The sequence below is a fragment of the Channa argus genome, chromosome 24 (assembly GCF_033026475.1).
Source record: "Channa argus isolate prfri chromosome 24, Channa argus male v1.0, whole genome shotgun sequence".
NCBI lineage: Eukaryota > Metazoa > Chordata > Actinopteri > Anabantiformes > Channidae > Channa > Channa argus.
In genome coordinates, this window is record NC_090220.1 from 2694215 (window position 1) to 2717400 (window position 23186).

General features: G+C 39.6%; 1 protein-coding gene across 14 annotated transcripts in view; it reads right to left on the minus strand.

Moving 5' to 3' along the window:
• Positions 1 to 23186, minus strand: part of LOC137108899 (RNA-binding protein Musashi homolog 2) — a 220982-nt gene that overhangs the window by 37134 nt on the left and 160662 nt on the right. For all 14 annotated transcript variants that reach the window (XM_067494000.1, XM_067494003.1, XM_067494001.1 and 11 more), the window contains 3 exons: positions 21060 to 21142; positions 12079 to 12193; positions 6418 to 6492 (listed from right to left, as the gene is read on the minus strand). In XM_067494000.1, coding sequence (XP_067350101.1) covers positions 6418 to 6492; positions 12079 to 12193; positions 21060 to 21142 — 273 coding nt within the window. The remainder of the gene's footprint in view (positions 1 to 6417; positions 6493 to 12078; positions 12194 to 21059; positions 21143 to 23186) is intronic.

A 23186-nucleotide genomic window follows, 5' to 3' on the forward strand; every position in this document is an offset into this window, starting at 1 on the left:
GGAGGACGACATAGTGCTAGCCCACACGTCATATCTGCTGGAGAAACAGATCTCACACAGATGAAGCTTGCGACAGGAAACGGATATGGCAACCGGACAAGAAAAACAGATGGAAAAACTAACTACAACAAACCGATCCAGGCTCTACACAAACACTGGCTATTATGAGTTGTGAGAATGAGACCCAAGATGCAAGATTTTCTCAGAAATAGCCTTTAGAGACTTTAGCTCTTTTCTGTTAAGATAACTGGTAACCCAAAATTACCCGCCCCTCCGTCCTCATTGCATCCTCGCTGCACTTACTGCTGCCCTCTCTCATCCTTAATCATCCATTCCCTCAGTTCTTTTACTACTTAAGAGGCTGACTCACTGGACCTGGATTGCTGTTTGTCTGTGGTGACATCTGGAGTAGCTAGATGACTGAGTGTTATGCCTTTCTCTCACTCAGTCTGTCTCTCTCCCCTGATGGGACCCCACTAACATCTTCATCTCTGGTTTTTCAGTGTAGCATAATGACCTCCTGGTAGCAGCCCTAACGGAGCCATAATGGTCATTTATGCCAGGGGAGGCTCTGAGGGCACGGCTGTGGAGGCAGCGAGTTGCAGAAGACGATGGGAGAGTGGAGAGAAGCTCCCGGTTAAGTCCCTTCAAACATAGCTTCTGAATCTCAGTCTTTGTATGAATACGTTTTTTCTGTGCGCATTCTAACGGGCATTCATGTGTGTGTAATGAAAGGAACTGATACAAGACTGGTTAACAATAGAAAGTACAATATGAATATATGCAGGGCGTATCCCTGCCTTTGATGTTCACTTCTTCAGCTTATTCACATGCATTATGCACACATGCCTACACCATTTTCTTTTTTAATTACATTTCCCTAATACGGACAAGCTTCTTATTCATCCATACATCATACACACAAAAGAATATACTAGCATTATTAAATCTCTTTATATTTCTTTTTCTATTTCTGCTGCTGCCATTGACGGAAACTACCGTATATAAACTACCCCGCATAAGATTAACTTGCACTTATTTTGTTTAAGCCATTTGCATTTTCATGTGCACAGAAAACAAAGGAATCTCTGACTGTATACACACTTTGCCTGAGGTTATCTAAGGCAAGCAAGAGTTTAATGTACAGTTCGGATACTATTTTAATGTGGCTTTCAACGCCTTAATCTGTTAGGTCCTTCAGACTAGACACCTCACGCTTTCAATGTGGCACATTTTGGGATGTTCCCCTGGGCGCTGCAAACTGAATAATACAACAGTACATTTATCAGACAGCTACTGCTAATTAGACTGTTGCATAGAAACAAGAATAATGTACAGCAATGTTCCTTATGCCCTGTCAGCTTCAGTGTTCTCTGTTTGTAGCCATGTGTACTATAGCTGCATTTGGGCTTAAGAAAAAATTTGTATTTCATGTGAGGCTTTAGTAATCCATCCATTCATAAAGAGCGTAGTGTAAAATGTGTCTCCTTGTGTAATAATGTATTTTGTAAGCTTTACTCGGATGGTAAGAAAAAATACATGGTAAAAACACATCCTTTATCAGTTTATCAGGGACAGTAAAGCAAATGTGAGTTGGCTCTAAAACTCTGTGCTGTTCAAACTTTGTTTAACTGCAGTATCTTTGCACTCTGATAAATGTTACTTCTGAAGTCTACTAATTTAAGTGGAATCCTGTATTGGCGACAGATGCTACATTTTGATTCTTGCCCCAGCTGCCATGCAAAAAACTATGATATTGCACATGTTTACGTATATTTGATTAAAGGATGCTACTTTGTCAGTTTACCAGCATAACTTATAAGAGACAGGTCCTCACTGAAGAATAGTGTTTATCTGCACTTGACTGCAAATTCAGCAGCTGAAACTAAACTGAAATTACATTATGTCAGCTATCAACTTCTGCTCTATTGAAGTGGGACATGTATCACCCTGATCACACTGGAAAGCTATCCAACAGTGTCATACAGAATAACTGCCAATGTTGTCATCTCACTACACCAGCATATTTATTATTGTAACTAGCTAATGATGGTAATAGTTATCACCAAGAGTCAGTTTGCTCAAACTGCAAACACTGGCATCTAGTATTTAATACAAAGGAGGTGAATGGCATAATTCAGCGATTAAAACATCTCATAGTGAGATTTGTTGATTATGCAAAGTTACAGGACAGATGATTTTAAACAGCAAAATGCCACTTAAAGTTCCATCCATCAGTTATCCGTAACCCATGCACAGCTCGATACTAGAAGACAATGCATATGGTTAGAATACGTGTTGTATTCGATCACGGTCACAGGTTTTCATTCATCATTTGGATTGTTTGTCATGACCAAGAGGGCATGTGTTGCCTACAGCCTGAGGGCAAATGCCAGGGTAACTGAGAATAGATAAAGAAAAGATGCCCCTTCGAGCCCCCTAGTACAATGTCCATATTGTGTGCATGGGCTTGTGCGTGCACCGCACTGCTCTGTCGCGAAATGTCTGGAGGCTTTTAAGCAAACAAATGGGAGCGTTGATGGCGTTTCTATCTGTAATCAAAACCCCGTTACACTCAACCTAAGGTTTCCATGATGTCGTGCCATCTGTGCGTACAGGTTGTGCACCGAAATTCTATGGAGTTTTACACGTGAGGACACTTTTGACTCAACAATCTCACGCAGTGTTTTATGTGTGGAACACGACTCCAGACAATGTCGAAGGCTGACTTCTCCTGACAGCTGGGATAGATTTCAGTATGTTAGTGTTACCTTAGCCATCTTTGAAAAACAGTGCTCTTAATTTAAAACACTGGGTTTTTTGTATGTGCACAAAAAATGACAATGGCCATGTATTACATGTTACATTTTACTTGCATATATCACAATCCCCTCAGACACAGACAATACCACTCTGTGCCATCAATGTCCTGTATGTGCATTAAACAGAATCTCAGAAAATATTCAGACATTTTTGATCACAATGGGATTAGACAGGGACAAATGCCTAAAGTCATTGTGAATCATTGTGGTACAAATCTCTTAGAAGAGCCTAATCCTCAAAACAAACTAATCAAAGTAAAACTGGGGAAAATATGTTACTCAGAGTAAACAATCAAGTAGTTGAAGCCACTATCACAAGGAAAGCTCTGATAAACAGAAAAAAACAAGACAAAAAGGCTGTTGTCTGGATGCTGCTAATTGTTTGTTACACCTCTTTTCCATTTGTAATTCTAAGAGAGAACAGTGTTGTGTTCTTGATTGTCAGTACATGTGCAGGATGTAAGATTATCTTTCCACCTTCAGTATAAGCATAATGCTGAAATAATGCTGTAAAGAAGTAAACAGTGTGCAATTACAGCAATGGTTATTTAAATATAGTTTGGAATTATCAGAGAACACATCTATGTCAAACTCTTAGATTCTATGTGCTTGTAAAAAAAAAAAAAATTCTAATTTGATTTTTTTTAACAAAAGTGCAGCATAACATTTTTAGATTTACCAATTTCTCAGTTTAAAAGTATGAATAAATCTGTAAGGGTCTTTTTATGCTCAATTTTTCTCTGCTCTGTTCTGCAATTAAATGTACCCTGTGACTTTGTTTGCATGTGCAGTTTTTCTTATCAATTTGATCTGTGTGTAGGCTAGAATTACTGTATTTCTACTATAAAATATTGTAGCTTTCATATACAACTATAAAAGCTTTTTGCTAGTTAGCATTTATTTGGTGTTGCAAATTGTTGGAACCTGCAGCTTTCATTAATCGTGGCATTATCATGTCAGCAACTGTACTACCATTCTTTGCAGTCAGCTGATGTGTCATAACTATCATAGTTGAGCCATAACTGTAGGCATGAATAATACAACTGTTTTATTCTTCTTCTTCTTAAAAGACTTATCAGCAGGGTCACTAGTCATAAGTTCAACAGGTCATCTTTAAGCTTTTTATTTACTTATCTGTGCCAGACAATCAATGAGTGCATTTACATGGACTTAAGTACCCAGGTTACAGTTAGCTGTCTCAGGAACTGTCATGTAAACAGAAAATGTGGTTTCCAAAATGAGGGTTGGAGATTAGAGAAACCTGGTTTCCCCAGGTAGATTTCTCTGAGAGAAGGCCAATTTCTTTGCCATGTATTGGTGTAACCATATTTCTAAGTGTCTGTTTCCAACTGCACATGTGTATAACCACATGCTGCAGACAAGAACATGCAGCTGAGTGAAAAGGGAGATCACACACGAGCCAGAAAGCAGCATTTTCTGTCACTATACAGTTGAAAATCAGTTAACCAGGCTCCCAGACCAAGTCAGAAGTGGAGGAGGAATCATATACATTTCTGCTGCATGTAAACATAGACTTCCGGAAACACTGTTCCCCCGATTACCTGAGAAGTCTGATTTCTATGTACATGCAAGTGCATGTAAATGCAGTCAAGGTCTGAGTTTGCTCTTTGAGGCTATGATCGGTTACATCCTCGCTTGCATAGATACGTTTCTGACAAATAGTGGATGATCTGATTTATGATCACTAATACAGTATGCGATGGTCTGTAAGTGCATGAAATAGTAATGATGTCTGTGCTATGATTAAATAGTTTTGTAAGCAATGCAGAGAATACAAATTCAGACACAGAAACATACTGTACTGTCTGTGATTTGTCACAAACACACTGTGATCAGTGTTGGAAATAATTGGGAGTGTCACAGCGATGATAATGCTAAGATGACACATTCTGTTTTGTAGTTGTTGAGCTAGTGCTTGAAGTGACTGCACTGAAAAATGAATTTAAAAAGCAGCTTTGTAGATTTCACATCTACTTTAGATTCTGTTTCCTACAATTGAACTCTGATTTACTAGTGGTAACGTCAGCTTTGGTTTCCCTTTTACTCTATATGTCTTTTTTAGCTTTGTACTTAATTCAGTGTTTCATCACTGATCAATGTTTTATCACTGTTTTATCTTGACAATTGAGCAATTGCCTAACCATTTTTTTCAGTTAACAGTGGCCCCCTGAGGTTTACAGAGTATAAAAAAGCCTTGAAATGCTGCCCACAATTTACGCCTCTTGGATCCAGCCTGTCTGGTCCCAGCTCCATTTATTTTTAGGAGAGTTTCAGCGAGGTTGTGTACAGTGAGGGAAAAAAAAGCCTTTGATCTTAAATTGAGGATGCTTTCCACATCTTAGTAAGGAAGGACACTAGTCAATATTTGGCCTGGGGTTATTTAATTTGGACAAGGAGTTTGATACATACATTAAAATTCCAATTACCCTGTCAAGAGTTGAGTGAGCCCAGAGGAGGCTGTTTTAATCATACAGCTTTATCAAACTCTTTAAATTGAGTTTAACATGGACAGGATCATACATTCTGCCTCGGGGAAGGTGATATTCCTTAATTTGTTGTAAATAGTAAACATTTTACAAATCCATGTTTAACTACAGTTACACAGACATAATACTGATAGCTCCTTTCTCTTTAATCTCTTCTCTCTCTTTTTAAACATTCCAGCTCATGTTTTTGGATGCTTTTCCAGTGTACAAAGGACTGATAAATTCTTGTTTCGGCTCATTCTAAAGGTCACCACATACAAAATGTACTAAATTCCTACATATGAATGCATCTTATGTTCACCCTTATTGATGAGTAGCTGTTCTTCACTTTCTTCTGTGAAATGTTGTGGTCAAGTATAAATGCAACAGAAGTCTGCTCTGCACATGGTCACAGCTGGATCTCCTGTCTTACCATTTCTGAATCTATTTCACAAAGATATTACAGAGATCTAAGCTGCTGTCAGATATTTCCCATTCCATCTTATCAGTGGAAGGAATGATGTCTGGCACGGCAAACAAAGTATGCGTAAAGTCCCTAAATAAAGCATGAAATTGACAGGATGCCTGTCATAGTGAGACACCATAGAGCCACAGGCCCTCTCCCAGCACACAGATACAGCTGCTCACCTCTAGACCGCTCGCCTTCCATTTGGACTCCCATTAAAGGGACCGGTGCACTGAGTCAACACTTTTAATGCAGAAAATGACTTCATTCATTTTCCATTATAAGAATCATATTTTGAAATCTGCCTACACAAAGCAGTGCTTATTTTTCTGCTTCTCCACAGATGAATTTGCATACATTGAGCCACAGAGGATGAAGAACTTTCTCCATTTTTTACATTTGGTCATGGTAGTGTTCAAGTAAGGGATAAAAGGGAGTAAGCAATTTACTTCACCATACATCAGCTTTCAAAAGCTCGTTTAAAAATCTACGCACGTAACATAACGGTGAAGATTTTTTGGTGGGCGATGTGTATGATTATACGTGTATGCAAGTGCATGTTAGGGTTTGTGCATGTGTGTCTCATTGTGCTGCTTGAGAAGCTACAACAGAAATAAGCCGCAACATTAAGCCTTTAACTCACCAGGGAACTGGTAGCTGTAGCTAGGTGCGAATCCAGTGTATCCGCGGCCATATGTTGCCACAATATTAGGGTAACCTTTAACAAAAGGGAGAGACAAAAAAAAAAAAAAAACGTAAGAATTAGTAAAAATGTTAACATAATAGTGATACATTAGAGTGCGCGCGCACACACACGCACACATTAGGATAAAACTCCTTAGACACCCACTTTGAGAGGAAAACACCTTAAAATTCTGATTTAAAAACTCCTGACGACCAAGGCTGCCAAATGGTTCTTGTTTTGTCAAAGTCATTTTACTTAATACCCCCCCCGCAAAAAAACAAAACAAACAATAATCAATATTCCAAATAAATATTAACCTAAAATAGTTAATAGCAAGAATCAAAACAACCCTAGCTTGCCTCATTTAAAAACTGCAATAAGCAGGAATAGACATTTCCATATGCTTTAAGCCTAATAAAGAGGTGTCACTGACAGTCATTACAGCTCATAATGTTGACGGTAGATTGTCAACTGAAAAACAGGTTGACAACAAACAAGATGACTGTCAAAACCACATTAACCTCTAATCCCGATCAGGCTGCTTTTGTGGCTCGTCCTACAGGATGTCGTTTAGGGGAGCTGCTGCATCGAGATCAGCAATTAACTTAGTGAGTAAAATGGTTTTATAACCTACAAGAGCAAAGGCCACAACCATAAAATGGTGCCCGATTGTAAAGGACCTGTTAAAAAGCTGCTGATATTACAAACAATCTCACATGAAACCGAGCAAGTCACCCAACATGGATCTACTAATTGTGTTGATATTTGTGAACAGCATCAGCTTGAACCTAGGAGTACTTAATCAACAGGATTACCATGTGAAAAGAAGTGAACGGCTTCAAACCAAAGCATTGATACGCCTGCCGACAAAAAGGACGGTTCCTGGCTCTTAACAGTCTAATTATTACCCATTTTAATTCAACCATAAGTTCTGCAGCATTTTATTAGCTCAGTATAACACTTTATAGTGGATGCCTTGAAATGACGTTGGCGTCTGTTTATGCTCTGTGCATCTTCAGCATAGCAGAAAGGTTCATGTGTTAATGTGGCTAGACACAGACTGTTAAAAAGATGCCAAGGCCATGGGAAAGATTTCTGCTCATCATTTTGCACTTTCAGCATGGATTCATTTATGGTTTTGTGTGTGTTTTTCTGGCAGGAACAAGGTTTGACAAGGATCTAAATCATTATCTGTAGTAGTTATCTCAAGATAATCAGTTTATGGGAATCACAAGTGTGTGGAAAATGTGTTTAACCAACAATACTAAGAGCACTGCTTCAAAGTCTGCAAATCTTTTAGAATTTTCCCCATTTCTGCATAAATGTCACATAAAACATGATCAGATTTTCACTCATCTTGAACACGTATTGGATTTGTTATACAATATTAGAGTTTTATAAGTATGTGTACGTAAGAAAGGAACAGCCACTGTTATCTTTGTTGTGCCAGTATTTTGGTGATAATGGAATAATTTCTCTGAAAAAAAAAGTTTGTTTGCTTGTGATAATTTTTCTGGTTATCTCAAAATAACAAAACTGTAAGGAGATAATTTAGCAAAATCAAAATGGCTGGCCTGTCTTTCATAGTTCACTTATTCTTTAAAGTTTCTGTAACAAATTGTGAATTTGCTATGGTTCAACAGTGACTATAGGCACAAATATCTGTGTTTCTGTGTTTCCTCCACGTACTCCGAGTTCCTCCCTCAGTGAAATGAGATGCATGTCAGGTTACCTGGTGACTCGAAATTGCCCGTAGGTGTGGACGTGAGTGTGAATGGATGTGTGTCTGTGTATGTCTGTCTCTGTTGATCCTGTGAAAGACTGGTGACTAGGGTGTCCCCGCCTATTAGGTCTTAGTTATACAGAGACATTTCTAAATTGATTATGAACTGTCAATAACTACAGTGCTATAGTCTGTGAGAAGACAGAAACAAAAGACCACCTTGCATTTACTTTGCCCGTTATTACTAATCCACTTTCATTTTATTTTGTTTTTTGCACGAGTACCGTTACCTCTTTTTTTCTCTTACATTTTTTTTTTATTTCATGTTTGAGTGTGACATCTCCACAGACATAAAGGCTAAAATGTGAATGCTGTTTTTAGAAAACTAAGATACAATTTAACCACAGTTATAAAACTCGGTCTGGAAATGTAATCACAGATCACAATCATCAAACCCATGGTAAAATCTCGTTGAGGGAACAAACTAATTCAGACCTTGTAGTCCCTGGGTGGATGGAGGCTGCAGTAAGTCCCAAAGAGGACCGAATGTCATTAGAAAAATTTAAGAGTAGCAGATGTATTGTTCATCTGCTGTCATGATTCTTATTACAACCACAGACCCACCAGTTAATTAGCTGGACAGTTTTCAGACAGAAGCAGCTGTGGGCAACATATTGAGAAACAGGGTGTGAGGGAGCAGGCAGATAGGAAGTGGAGAACAGACAAAGCAAGACATTTGAGAAGAGTTGGTGGGTGAGTAAGTGGGTCTGTGTCCAAGTCATCGAGAATGTGAGGACCATCAAAGGTAATATAAACATAATTAACCCTCTAATTATGGTATATGTCTCAGTATTTATCTGTTTTCCTCAAGCTATTATCACCTTCAACCATAAGTCTGGACTAAATTACCTAATAGGAGGAAGTCCTTTAGGCTAGGGATAATTCACAGAAGCTAACCTTGATAACTCTTTCCTCAGTGTGTGTAAGGTACACCTCAATATCTGACCTCAGAAACCTTTTGGAGACTTCTATTTCAACAGTTCTTGTTAACTTTCTACTGGCCTGATATATTGGCTGCAGTTACATCTGAATGTCTAGGCTGTAAATTCTGGACTGCAAATTTCCTGCAGACGGTGTTTAATATAGCTGATAGTAACTACAACTAAATGAGACATTTATAAATACCAACTTGCACAGCTTACTGTACAATGCATGCACTGTACAAAGTCACAGCCCCAGAAGACGTATGGAGCCAGACATTACACATTTCATTCCAGAAGGCGTGTGTAGGAACATGTGTACAAGTGCCTGCAAACTAAAGGTGTCAAAACATATTTTAAATGCATGCATATTTGTGTGGTGGAATATGCTCCCGAGTGAATGTACTATAGGCTACGTGTGTTCACGTGTGCCTGTGTGTATGAGTGTGAGCATGTGTGTAGATGCTCTGTTCTGTATGCCTCAGAGCCTGTGCCAGCTTGAATCAGAAGGGTTGACCTTGGTCATAAATATCTAATCAGTGTTTGCTGTCCATGAAAAAGTTCAATTTATTCCTGACCCAATGGGAAAATGGCTCTCCCAGACCCTCTCCCCTTTCTTGCAGACAAAAAGAAATGCAACTCGGAGAGGCAGTGAGAGGTCTGGTATGGATGAAATAGGACAGAGGCTACACCAGGAAGAAATCCTCATCAACTGCTGATGAGAAGTCATCACGAGGAAGCTACAGATGGATAGCTTTCACAAAACCCCTCACTGTTTGTTTGGTCTGAAAAGAACTGTGATATGATACAATGAGAAGCTATCACGGATCACAAAATATAGGATATTATGTGTTTGATACTATCTGGGTTTTAAACAGAATAAATGACTAACTGAGATTGTTGGCTTAGATACCACACCTCCTCATACTCCCTTATTTTAACATTTTCTGAAATGGCAAAACCATTTTCTTCGTCTAATATATACTGCATTGCAACGGTTTTTACATTACTACTAGAAATGGGGAAATTGCAGCCAGATGTGTATACACAAGGAGAGAGCTATAGTGAGGAATATGAAAGTGTTGAAAAGGGGATTAAGATGCATTTTCAGTTAAAGTACTACCTCATGAAAATCTTGTTATGTGCATATCTACAAATATTATGAAATGTGGAGGAAAAAAGAAAGAGGGAGAAAAAAAGCAAAAACAAGAAAACCTACAACAGTCTTTGCTGCCATTTTATTAAACCAAGCTTGCCATTGTGTTTGGCTTGGTTGTGGCCTCTTAATGCTCTTATTTGCCTTATTAATATGCATGATAATGTACCTATTTTATGGCTCAACAGTTCTGATTCACTTTAAAATCAATTATCCATCTGCTACACCCATACCTCACCCAGGCTCAAATGTGTATTAATTTCAGCAAACATACATCGAGCACAACACAATAAAGATAAATGCCTCGATTAGAGGCAGTAAACAAAGGAGCTGGGGATGGCTTTAATGAGATTTGGCACAAAAGGAGCTTACACTTTCTTAAATAATGAGCCTTGGGTCCCTTTTTCCAAATGCAAATTATATAAAGGAATGTTTCACTGTCCTTGTTCCAATTTCATTTAGATAAGAGTGTCTCCAAACAAGTTGGCTGTTAATATTCTCACATGAGCACATCACTGCTTTTCTGCCTGTCGTCTCCCAATGGAGGGGAAGAGTGCTCTCCTCTTTGCAGATGCATTAGTCTGTAATAAGTTCTGAAAAGTTCACTGTGCTTGTTAAATACTTTTAACAGATGAGATGGAACTGGGAACGGCAGACAGAGCTGACAAAAGCTCTCGGACAGTCTCCTCAACACTTTTACTACAAACAACTTTATAATCAGTATCACGGAAAGGTCAAGCTTCCCATAACTGATGGTTTATGCAACTTTATATATAGATGGATAAATGTACATAAATTGTACCTATAGACACATTTATTTTACTGATTCATTTTTTCTGATCAATACCACTACATTATTTTTTTCAAATAAAAATGCATAACAAGCAAATTTACCTGTCATCAAAGCCACCGTAAACATAACAGATAAAAATGCATGACTGTGGTTCTGCCTGCACCTGCTACAAATGGGAGAGTAGGACGGGTTACTTGCCAAGCAAAATAGGTGTCTCGCAATCAGCTGCATTTTCTTTTGCATTTGAGGAAAAAACTAATCTTTTATGTGGGGGGGGTCAAATCTATTTAGTTGGGTCGCACATACAAATTACTGTATATGCAAAGGTGTGATTGACAGACAGACAAGCAGAGAGACAGGCAGAGAGACAGAGGGTGGGGAGCCAGAGAAGGAGCGAGTGCAATAGTGTTAAATAAAAAGGCCCACAGGCATGGGCAGGATGGTAATGAAGAGGGGTGGGCCAGCAGCTGAGGTCCCTGTAGATGAGATCTCTCCCTGACATGTGTGTCCCCTTCATTACCCATTAAGGGGGGCACAGTGATGAATCCTTAATATGACATTACACCAATTTTCCTCTTCATTTAGTCTGCTAATGTGCTGGTCTGCTCCTATATGCCCAGGGGCTGCGTGTACCAGACTCCACCAGAAATAGACCACAGTGGCCACTGGTGGCACACCTTGAAGCAGCCTAATTAGGGGCAGCGCCCACCTAATGGGGCTATCTAGACGAGAGTTTGCATACGTTGACTTTTTTAGCAGGTAAGACGGTGATGGCTGAACACATGTACGTGTGACACTTCCCCCGTCCCTTCCTAAATATGGCTTACAATTAATGTTTTCATTTGCCGCCTGGCTTCACTTTAAACATTTATTGCATTAAAATGTTCATAACTTAACTATTAAACTTGTATGTATAGTATACAGACAATTTGTTGAGTTGAGGGTTGTGCGTGTGTGTAGGACTCACTCAGCATGCCCATCCCCAGCATGAAGGCATCCATGGTGTAGGGCAGACCCCTGGCTCGCCCTCGTGTACCTGGTGGGAACATCACCTCCTTGGGCTGGGCCTTCTTACATTCTACCTATGTAGACAGACACACACATATGCAGATGTTCACGCACGCATGCGGGCGCACACACACACGCACACAGACACACACACCATTAGACTGTGTACATACACAACCAGACAGATCTGACAGGGCTGTCTAAGCTCTTTAAGGTGGTTTTCTATTTGACTTGCACAGTGCTGGATGTTTCCCATAGAGACAAAACAAGACTGAGTCAATCTGAGCTCCTCACATTTTAGAGGAAATCTCGAAGGAAAACATGCTCATCCAAACATCATGCTCCTCCTGTATTAAAGCAAAGGTTATTGCTCCAGTGAGCATGTGCCCAAAGCCCCAGGGAAATACAAGCTAAATACTTTCCAAGAGTTTCTGAGACATCAAGGCAAGAGAAGCTCTGTTCTCCAATGCCATTACCCAAGTCCCGCTGTGGGGCGGTATGCCCAGTATCGCTGTGAAAGGCAGTTTTTTTGTTTAATCTGAACACAGAATAATCACAAAAGCAATACTCTCTCTTGACAAAATCTCTATTTGTTCAACATTTTTGTCAATTAACTTAAGACTTGCCAGGGCAGTCTGTTTGAAATCTGAAGAAAAAAAGAAAAAGGATTCCTGTTTTTGTACGTGTATTGTGTACTGTGCATTTATGTCTGTTGGGCTCAAATCCCTAGTGCCCATCAGTCCAATTCCACCTGCAGCCCTCATTTCTCTCCTCTCTCTTCCTTTTTCTCACACCACTTCTCACACATACAGGTTTGTTCGTTTCATATCCTCCAAGACTGACATCTTCTCCACCTACATGCGAGTCCTATTTACCATGTATCTACCCTATCTTGATGAATTATAGAGAAACACGACAACTGACAAGGGTGGCATGGTCTTGTGTCTGTTCGTTGTTCTTTAGTAGGCTGAGTCTGTTCACCATGCTGCACAATCTATTTGCTCCACTGCCTGCTTGGCATCAGCCTGTCCATCTGTTTGTCTGTTTGCCTCCTGGCTCTCGCCTGCTTCTCCCTACTGCCTCCACTTAAGCAGGGCTTTCTCGGCTGCTGCGATTCACATGTCATACTGGCCTGCTGCACAAGACAGGCTACTGCGCCAATGCTGTGTACACCTCAACCAAAGTACAGCCCAGCATCCATACAAATAGGCTTGCAACTCTGACAGTCCTGTGATGCACATTACAATTCACACGCTACCCATGCACACATGCACAACGGCAGACACGACGTGCTACTGTGAGTTGCCAAACTGAAATAAAACTTAACTTCTGTAATAAATAGTGTTGCGGGCTCAGTATGTCCAACAGAGGCAGAAATGTACAAAAGGGAAGACTAATGAAAAAGGTTTCTATCACGGAGGGAAAGTTGCTGCGTTGCAGAGCTGTGATTTGTTGCTGTTAGCAGCCGTTTCATTAAAGCAGACCAACTAAAGTACACAGTTCTCTCAGCCACTTTGTAGCTGTCACAGCTACAATTCCCTCCTTGTTGGCCTGGCATGGTTTGACATTGTGCTGAAGAGAGCTCAGGCACTCTTGTCGTCACAAAATGACCCCTGGCATAGAAGTAGGAGGAACCGGGTGGGACAAATGGGTCCGTTCGAAATTTCAGGACACTGCTGGGATTTTCACATGTTCACATAACTGCACGACAAATACAGCTGAGTTCTGCCCACACCAAAGACATGACAGTGTCCTCAAGTGGCCTCTGCCACATACACGCAGCCTGCTGGGACTAAGACAGACCAATGTGTGACTCTTGCCTACATGCTCTCAGATGTGGGTCTTTGATATTCAGAGAGAGGGCTCCTTGTCATGGATTTAAAACCAGCCAGGAGCCAGGATCTGTGGTAGTGTGAGTGTGTGGGTGTTCACCTGCTTCAAACACACAGTAGTGTTGAGGGAGGGAGGCAGGAGCTTTCAAGACTAAGTAAAAGAATACGAAAAAGAAGAGGATGTCGAGACATTTTCTGAGCCTATCAATGAACCACAGCAAAGGGTCAGCGGCTGTGAAAGCAGAGATTCGTGTAGCGTGAAAGTACACTGAATTTACAAGCTGTTATTTTAACTACGAGAATTATCCTGCATTATGGCTTGTGTAACGTGTCCGCGACTCTTCATGACATGAATGTAGCAAAAAACCGTGATGAGAAAAGTGTGACGATCCACTGCCACAATGTCATGAAGGGGGGGGTGGGCGGGGTTGAGCACCTTTGTGTCTTTCCGTTTACCTGTGTTGTCTCCAATGCCAGAGGAGTTACACAGTTTTATGGAGAAAGAGCACCAGGGAGATCTGACAGCCTCAAACACACAGACATAGACTGTTTGAGAGACAACTGACAGTTCCTGCCACACATTGTTGACAAGGCATAGCTACCTCAACCTGTGTGCTTTCAACATATATCGAGATGTTCCCTCCTCCGTCGCACTGATATACTGCAGGCGAGAGCTTATCTTTTAGATTTGTGTCACTCTGTAAGCCATGATAAAGTCAGGGATGGAGGAAGACTGAAACAGCAGCGCATGTAAACTCTAGGCAAAGTTTAAATAATGATTTTAAATAAGTCACCTGATATACCGGTTATGATTCCTTTAAAAGCTGAACTGTTTGCCAAGCAGTTTTTTTTTTTTTTTTTTTTACAAATGTAAACTCTGGTTGTTTCAGCTGTGAGACCAATCATTCAGATCTTAAGGTATAATATCTAACTGTGTAAAAATATTCTGAACCATTTCTTCTAAGAAATCTGGACCCCAGTCGGTCAGGAGGAAAAATAATTCCAAACCAACACCAGAAAATGACCCCAAATCAATTGGGTGTGCTAGAAGTATGCAGATGTGTACACAGTTAGATCACATGCTAAAGTATTAGTATACTAAGTTTAGTATCACAAAAAATAGGAAAAGAAAAGCATCCAAGTGTCCACTGTACTCAAAGAACTGTCTCCAGGTAAAACCAATAAAAATAATAAACAATCAGATATACGATGAGGTCCACATTAAAGCCATTGCCAAAACTTGGCCATTTGTGTCAATGCAGAATATTTCAGTTTGTTTTGTTGTTGCCTGGTTGAGATTATAAAATCAGACTTCTTTACTCTGTAGTAGTGATGTAGCCATCTCACTCTAGGGATGTAGCCCACTGATGAAAAAATAAAACAAATAGCAGCTTCTGTTTTATTATTATGTACAAACCCTGTGATACAGAGTGGAGAAAGGCTCCAGTTATGACATTTTCAATATATATCCCATATATAAAAAAACCTTGTAGGTATAACGGGAAGGTGTGGGTGAGCTGGACTGGCAATGACTGTCCTTCAGAGGCGACCGTTGTGGGTGTGTTGTATGTTTGTGTGTAGAGGGGGAGGTGTACGGCTACTTTTAGCTTCACTTGTGAATGAATTCCATCAGCACACTGGCTGACTGCAGAAATGAAACAGCGTGATTCATTTAGTCCAGCTCCCACTCCCAGCTGAACAGTCAAAATACATAGACTGAATAGTCATAAAATGTCACGGCTCTGAATGCACAGTGTCAGCCATGGTGGTGTGGGATTATTCACTTAGAAAGCTTATCACAACCATAGAACAAGAGGTGTATTTAAAGAACAGGATGACTGATATATTTGAACACTTAAGCTAAAACCTTTAGCAACATGCTTGAAATTTTGAGTGGATAGAAATGACCGATGATGTCATCTGAATAACTAAGGGTATGAGCTTAAATAAGCACACGTTTGAACCTAACTCAATATATTAGATATATGTTGCTTGTTGTGCTGCTTTCAAAGCAACAGCATTTTGTAACGTGGGTAGTTACTGACTTGCTATTCTGAACCAGTTGTATGCAAGGTCAATAAAAACAACTGGGACAGCTGAGTAACGCTAGACTTATTATAATAGAAAGAAGTTTTGGATAAAGCAAAATGATGCTTTCTATGGACAGCCATCTCACATGGGTCATTATGCCTGATGTTATCTCTGCATGATCATATACAAGCTAAGGAATACTAGGTCATTTTAAGGCCCAGGTGCATCCCGTTGTGTCTCTACTCTTCTCTTGTCATGCCTCTATGTCTCAAGATGGTATTGTGCCAATACACACTGAGAGACACATTCAAAACAGAGGCCATAATCATCAGGTTGATGTCAAATGGCTTCAATCACCTCCTCATTCAGCAGATCTGAACATCATGAAGTTTTTATGGGACATCCTGGAGTGCAGAGTGCCAAGTGGATTTCCACCCCCTATATCCCTCGTAGCTTTCCTTCTTCAACGAAGGGTAAACATCCAATTACTTACAGTCCAGAACTTGTAAGGCAGCCCTGCGTGAGAGACTGAAACTCCTCAAAAGGGCGGTCCTACTCCCTTATTAGGGACTTGATGTTCAAACATTGTTAAAGATTTCCAATGTTGGAAAAAAAAAATTCAAGTTAGTTTCAACAATCCAGAGACAAAGTTCTGTCTGTAGAAACCCTCCTTTAAATTACGTGATGGCCAGTTTAGTCCACTGTGCGCACACACATATATTAACCTTGTTAGTTTAATTATTCCCATTAATGTATTTTGATGTGAATTTTCACAAATAATTGTAGAGAGAACCTAAACTTTGCCTTTTGTTTTTAAATAAATACACCAATATTACTTACTTATACTGCACTTTGTGGCATTGCCTTGAAATGAAATTTCCAAAAATAAATAACTAAATAACAGTAATTATTTGTCTGGTGTTTAATTGGGTCCTTTTATGACACATGGAAATATACTAAATATACTAGTTACAGAAGCTTCTATATTGGTGGTGTAGTGGCTGTGATTACTTTGTATATCATAAGTGCCTGAGTGGAACTTGGAAGATACTGTACTTGGTACTTATCTTTCTTAACTACAACATACCCTCGAAGTAAAGCCCTAAGACTTTAAGTAGGATACAATACGATAGTTATAGCTCCACATCTTCAAAGCGTATCTGTATCCACATATTAGCAGCTGATGTATAAACTCCTTCTTTTAATAGTCTTTTTTTTATTAGCGACTGAAAGAGTCAGACCTTATTCTCCTCCTCAGTGCAGTAATTGGTTGGTCATGTCAGGAAGACACAGTGAGGAATTGACGACTAACAGAAAATTCCTCCCTCCTGTTGTGATCATTCTCTGGTGTTGAATATTAAAAATGACACATTAAAGCACATTACCTTGAAACACTTGACTAAAACCAATGTGAGTCCATTTTAATGGCACACTGCTCTCTCATCAGAGCCAATACTTGATAGGTATTATTATGAACTAGCTGTGCATGCATAATGGGAGGATGGGGAGTGATGGAGGGACTCCTGTCTTGCCAGAATTTACGTTTTCTCAGCTATGCTAAGGTAATGTCATTGTGCAATGTGTTGTTGCTGTGCAACAAGGTAGGATATCAAATAGACATTCATATATGTGAAAACCAGGGGCTGTGATAAACTGTTAAAAGTATTTGAAAACTGTCAAGCCATCTTCTTCTGCTTATTGATTTTTACTTCAAAATATTTACTGGCTTTAATACAAGCTGCTGTAGCTAAAGGATGTTTCAATCATGTGAAGCCCTGGAGGATAATCCATACTTTTATCACATCTAGCCTTTGCAAAAGCAGGCTAGTCTACAGAGGTGAGAGCATTACAGAAGTTAGTGGAGCTGTTGGGGCAGGTCAGGAGCATCTTGCTGAGCAGCGTCCTATTTTTAATTATATATGAGGCAGAACTCACAATGACAGGGAGGAAGTGCTCCTGAGAACGAGGCCTTGGTCGCACATTAACACAGGGTGATCGACCAAGTCACTAAAAGGTCCTGTCACTCACATCTGAGTGGGCACCGACCCTCTACATTGCCAGAGCCCTTGAGAGGATGGGCAAGGAGATGGTGGGGTGCCCTGTACATCTATAGCCCTCCCTGGTGAGGTGGAATTTCTGTCTGCATCAATTATTCAAGAACCTTCTTAGATAACACTCACGGAGAGGATGGATGAGGTCTATTTCTGTATTGTACTTCATAAGGATGAAGACAGGAGGCATTTTTTATATTGTGGGCTGGTGCTTTAGACACTGTATAACCAGTATTCTCCTCTGTGCAACAATGGTGAAGGCTTTGAAGTATAATTGAAAAATGCTCTTGACGCACACCACACCTTTACCTTTTTGCAACATTCTCAGATGCCATGATTTTGCAAAAGATATAAGGGATATACGTATTTCATCACCCTAGGAAATGCAAGGTACAGGAGTTCATGAATGAGACACATAAGCACGTTATACAGTATGTGTACAGTATGGTCAGACAGCTCTGTGATCTCTGAAAAGACACAAGAAGAAACCAACTCTTTGGTTACTTTCCCGTTCTCTAATAAGAATCGTCATTGTAAATGAAGAAATGAAATACAAGTGGTCTTATTTTGCCATGAAAGTACTTTAAGTAGTTAGTTAATTTAATCTAGATTTATAACTCTATAACCCTCTATAACCATAATTGCTTCTGTTGATGTTGCAGATATAGAGGCATAGTTCAAAGTCAGCTCCCATGCTTTAAATGAAAGCTGTAACTTATTAATATTTCCCATGCTAATTAACTGTTCTTCAGAAATGCCAATATTCACAGGGATATCAATGTGTGCATTAAAGCTTTTTATGATTGGACTAGTGTTCTGCCAATATGGGAGTCAATGTAATTGTTAAACTGGTACACGATACCATATTTTCAGTCAACTGTGGCATAGACGTCCCCACTGAAAACAACTAAGTTTCTGTTGAAAAAACAAAACAAAAAACACACATCGTTAGTGGAAAAAGATGCAGACAGAAAAGCAACGACGGTAATTACCAGGTATTCGAGGAAACTTCCAACCCTAAAACACCAGATATGATTACTTAAAAAAATGCACTTATTAATTCATTCATTTAAACTGTGATGTCTATCAGAAACTTTAATGATATGAATGACGCATTTTATCTGAGGTTCAACTTTTCTGTTTACAATACTGAGTTGATGGTAAAAAAATCATTGTACGGTTTATGCCTGTGGGTAACGTGGCCCAAAGCGAATGGTTAAACATTCAATGATGGTCGATGATGCATTTTAAGTTTTGCTAATGAAAAAATGTATTGTGCATTATTGAAATTTTGTGTTAAACTAAACTGAAACATATACAACCACTGGTGGAACTAACGAAAGCTAAATGGAAATTAAAAATGAATATAATATAAATATTTAGTATCAAAAGAAAAATAAAAAAATGTAAACTATTATAACTTTGGCTGTCACAATACTGCGGGGGACTATTTTATGTTTCCAGTGCTACTTAACGACAGGTGTTTGTTTTTGACAAACATTCATTACATACAGGATTTTTCCCTAATACATAAATGATGGATTCATATAATAGATCTGCCAACCACAGTTTCTTTCATCCAATTGACCAATGTTTACCAGTTTATCAATTGCGGGCACATATTATAAACAGTGTTTTGGTATCGTGGATCTTATTTGGCCATTTTAAAAATAACTGCTATATTTGGTTTAAGAAAAAAAAAAGACAGGATTAATCATTGGTTGATATTTAAGCAAATTAAATTTTTTTTATCACTACTGTTTTAATCCGATTATTATCGGAATAAAATTTATAAACAGCTTATGCTAGATTATAATAGGATCAATTTTTCTACCTAGTAAAACCTGAAAAGGGACAGGAGGTGGAAAAATGTCCTCCATTTGCTGGAAAACAGTTGTCTTATTAACTAATTGTGTAACATAACAAATTGAGCAAACAAATGGTTTTTTTTATCAATCACTGACAGCAACTGCTTGCTTTGTGTGCATAAATAGATGCTCTGGAGTATGCATTCATGCTTCCTGTTGTGTAGCATTTGTATTATTCACACAGTGTTGTGCCTACATGTCAAAGGATCCGAGACATTTGATTGTGACATACTAGTATCATCCATATGCATACAGATATTTCTGTCACACTGTCCGGATTTTTTGGTTGCAGTCCTGAGCATCGATGGTGATGCAGTGTAGAGACATTGGAAGGATGTATACTGGGGTTATATGTGACCTGGTCTGGTCCCTGGTGAACATGGTTCTACTACATTGGCCCTGTCAGTCAGAGAGCCAGACAGTCAGTTGGTTTCAGGAAGAGGTTGGGAGAGGGTGAAAATGCACTCTGACAGGAAGAGCCCATCTGAATGGCAGTGAGACAAGTGCTTTCTCCACTCGATCACAATCCACAGAACCACTAAAAACGGTGCAGGAACTCTCAAGAGGCCTGCAGGGTGGAACTGGGTAAATAAGAACCCAGCTTTACGCTCTTTACAGAGAGGTCGTTCCAGTCAATTATCAGAAGTCACATGGCGACTTGGAAAACTGCTGCTGAACTCTGAAGAGCTAACAGATGACCATACTACTGGTGTAAATAAAACAAGCATCACTGGCACTCAGTGGGAGGTGTTAATCCCTGACTAATGAACTCTGCCTCTGCCAGTAGCTTCCCTGTTGCATCCCTGGACATTTCGACCTGTGTGCATCTGTGGGTGTGTGTGTGTGTGTGTGTGTCGCAAGGGATTGAGAAAGAGAGGGACAGGCTCCACTCTCCCGTCCCTCAGCCTGACAGGCAGAACTCAGCCACACAATTTCACGGTTTGTGGGCAGGACACACCACTGCTTTCCCATCCCTGAAACCCAGAGACCCACAAAGCATGTGTGTGTTACCCTGTGCATATGAACATGTACTCACACACACACACACACACACACAAACACACACATCAGCTCCACTATTAATACTAGGGGAAAGAAGAAATCAAATATTAATCCTTCAACGCCCACCTGGAATTGAAAAAAAATGAGTGGACTTACCATTTTATTATTGATTTCATGAAAATGAATTTCACAGACTTTCTCTACGATGTCTTCACTCTCAAAAGTTATGAAACCAAATCCTATGTAGAGAGAAACAGAGAAGGGAGGGGAGAGAAAGTGGAAGAGAATGAGTTAGTGGAAAATATTAACAAAACTTCAGTTACTAAAAGAAAAAGGCAAAACAAGATGGAATATTATCCTGAGCAATATTCAGAAAGTATATGAGTACATCGGTGGAGACTGGTTTGGGCATGGAAAAGAACAAGACAGACATTGTCCTCTTTAAATCAGGAATATGATGAAATCTGCCACATTATTAAGGGCACTCGAGGACCTCCTCTACAAAGAGAAGATGGAAAAACAGCACAAAGCTCATTTAATGAGATTCAGGGAGCTAGGGCCCAGCATCTGAATTTCATTAAATGCATTTTGTGTTCTTTTTATTGAAATCTCACTGTATAACAAGCCTTCGTTTTTATGTTAATGCAAGCTTTAGAATGAATGTGTCATTGACAGTGGGATTTTCATGCCATATTTATGGGATAAAAGCTTAACCCCTCTTTTAATATAGAGACAGAGAGACAAGATGGTTTCAGACTTTTGAACATAAATGGATTGCAATGCTCTCCTCTGTGTTTTGATGGTGTTGCACAAAGCAATCTGGCTTCTGTATAGCTGGGGTCTAAGGGAAAACTGATATTCTAGTACTTTTGCAAAGGAGGAAACTGCACAAAAGAAAAACTGTTAGTGAATAAAGCAGCAAGTGGGACTGAAAGGAGATGAGTTTCTTTTCAAAATGGCAAACACATGACGGTAAAAAAGAAATCACCTCAGATTGAGTTTAAACAGCCATCACTACAAGCAACAAGCCATATGACTGACACACACACACACACCACAGACAGCGGTATCAATTTATTAACGTGGAAAGCCAGATGATATAGTAAGATCGTCACCTGCTGAAAATGAAAGGGTACTAATACACACACACAGAGAGAGAATGCAGTTCAAATATTACTTGTTGAGTCAGAGTGAACACTGTCCTATACAAGTTTGGACAAATCATTGTGTTCAGCCAACAGCTTACAATCACCACCTGTCTCCTTCCTATAAACAGGACAAACCTCAATGTTAAAGACCGGAGGGGGATGCTTATCAGAGCCGGCATACACTGAAGTTTGCATTAAAAAAATGATTTCATTGAGGTAGTTTATCTCCTTAATATATCTGGTTGTAATGGGCCACTGCCGCCTATGTGGCAAATCAATGAGCACAGCTCCTTTATGGCAGAATCAAATTCACAGGATTTTTTCAATCAATATGATTAAGTGCCTTTATTTGCCAGGTATTTAATTTACTGCGCAAGTCAATTCCAATTTGCTCTGTTTATATACAGTATAAACAGCATAACACACTGATCATACGATACTGATATCACAATGTAAAATCTATCATATTGCCCACTCCTATGGTAGGCATGTTGTTAAATATTTAGCAGCTAAAAATGTGTATAATCACATCCATAAAGAAGTGGAAAAATGAAGTGTATTATAATATATTAGTCTTCTAAGCAGCTTATTCTATTAATTCATCAGATTAGCCCGAAAAATACAGATTTCTTTGTCAGTGGAGGTTTATGCTGCGTTCTAGCCGGGCTATCATAAACACTGGCATTTATAGTGCTGTCATAAAGTCTTTATCGCTCACTCTCATTTTTCTTTCGTTTTCCTCCTCCAGCCCCTCCTCCATACATAACAAAAGATTTTACTCAAGCCCCTCTTCCGCTCCTGACATAAGCAAGGATATATCAAATCAGTCTCGTCAAAAGAAGGGTTGAAATAGGGTTGTGTGAGCTGCTTAAACATGAGCAACATGTCATCTAATGAGATCTTATGAGACAGAATATCAATTTCCACTGAGACATCATCGCCACAGTGCCAAGTTTTGGTGGGAGCACGTCGCACATGTGTGAGGTTGGGTGAAGCAAGGGGCCACTGATGACGACAGGCAGGAATTGGAAAGGGGGGGGGGGGGTTCTTCTCCTTCTCAGCCCACCGTCATGCCAGCAAAAGAAGCACTTTTGACAACCAACAAATCAACCGCCAGCAGTAATTTGTCACAGAG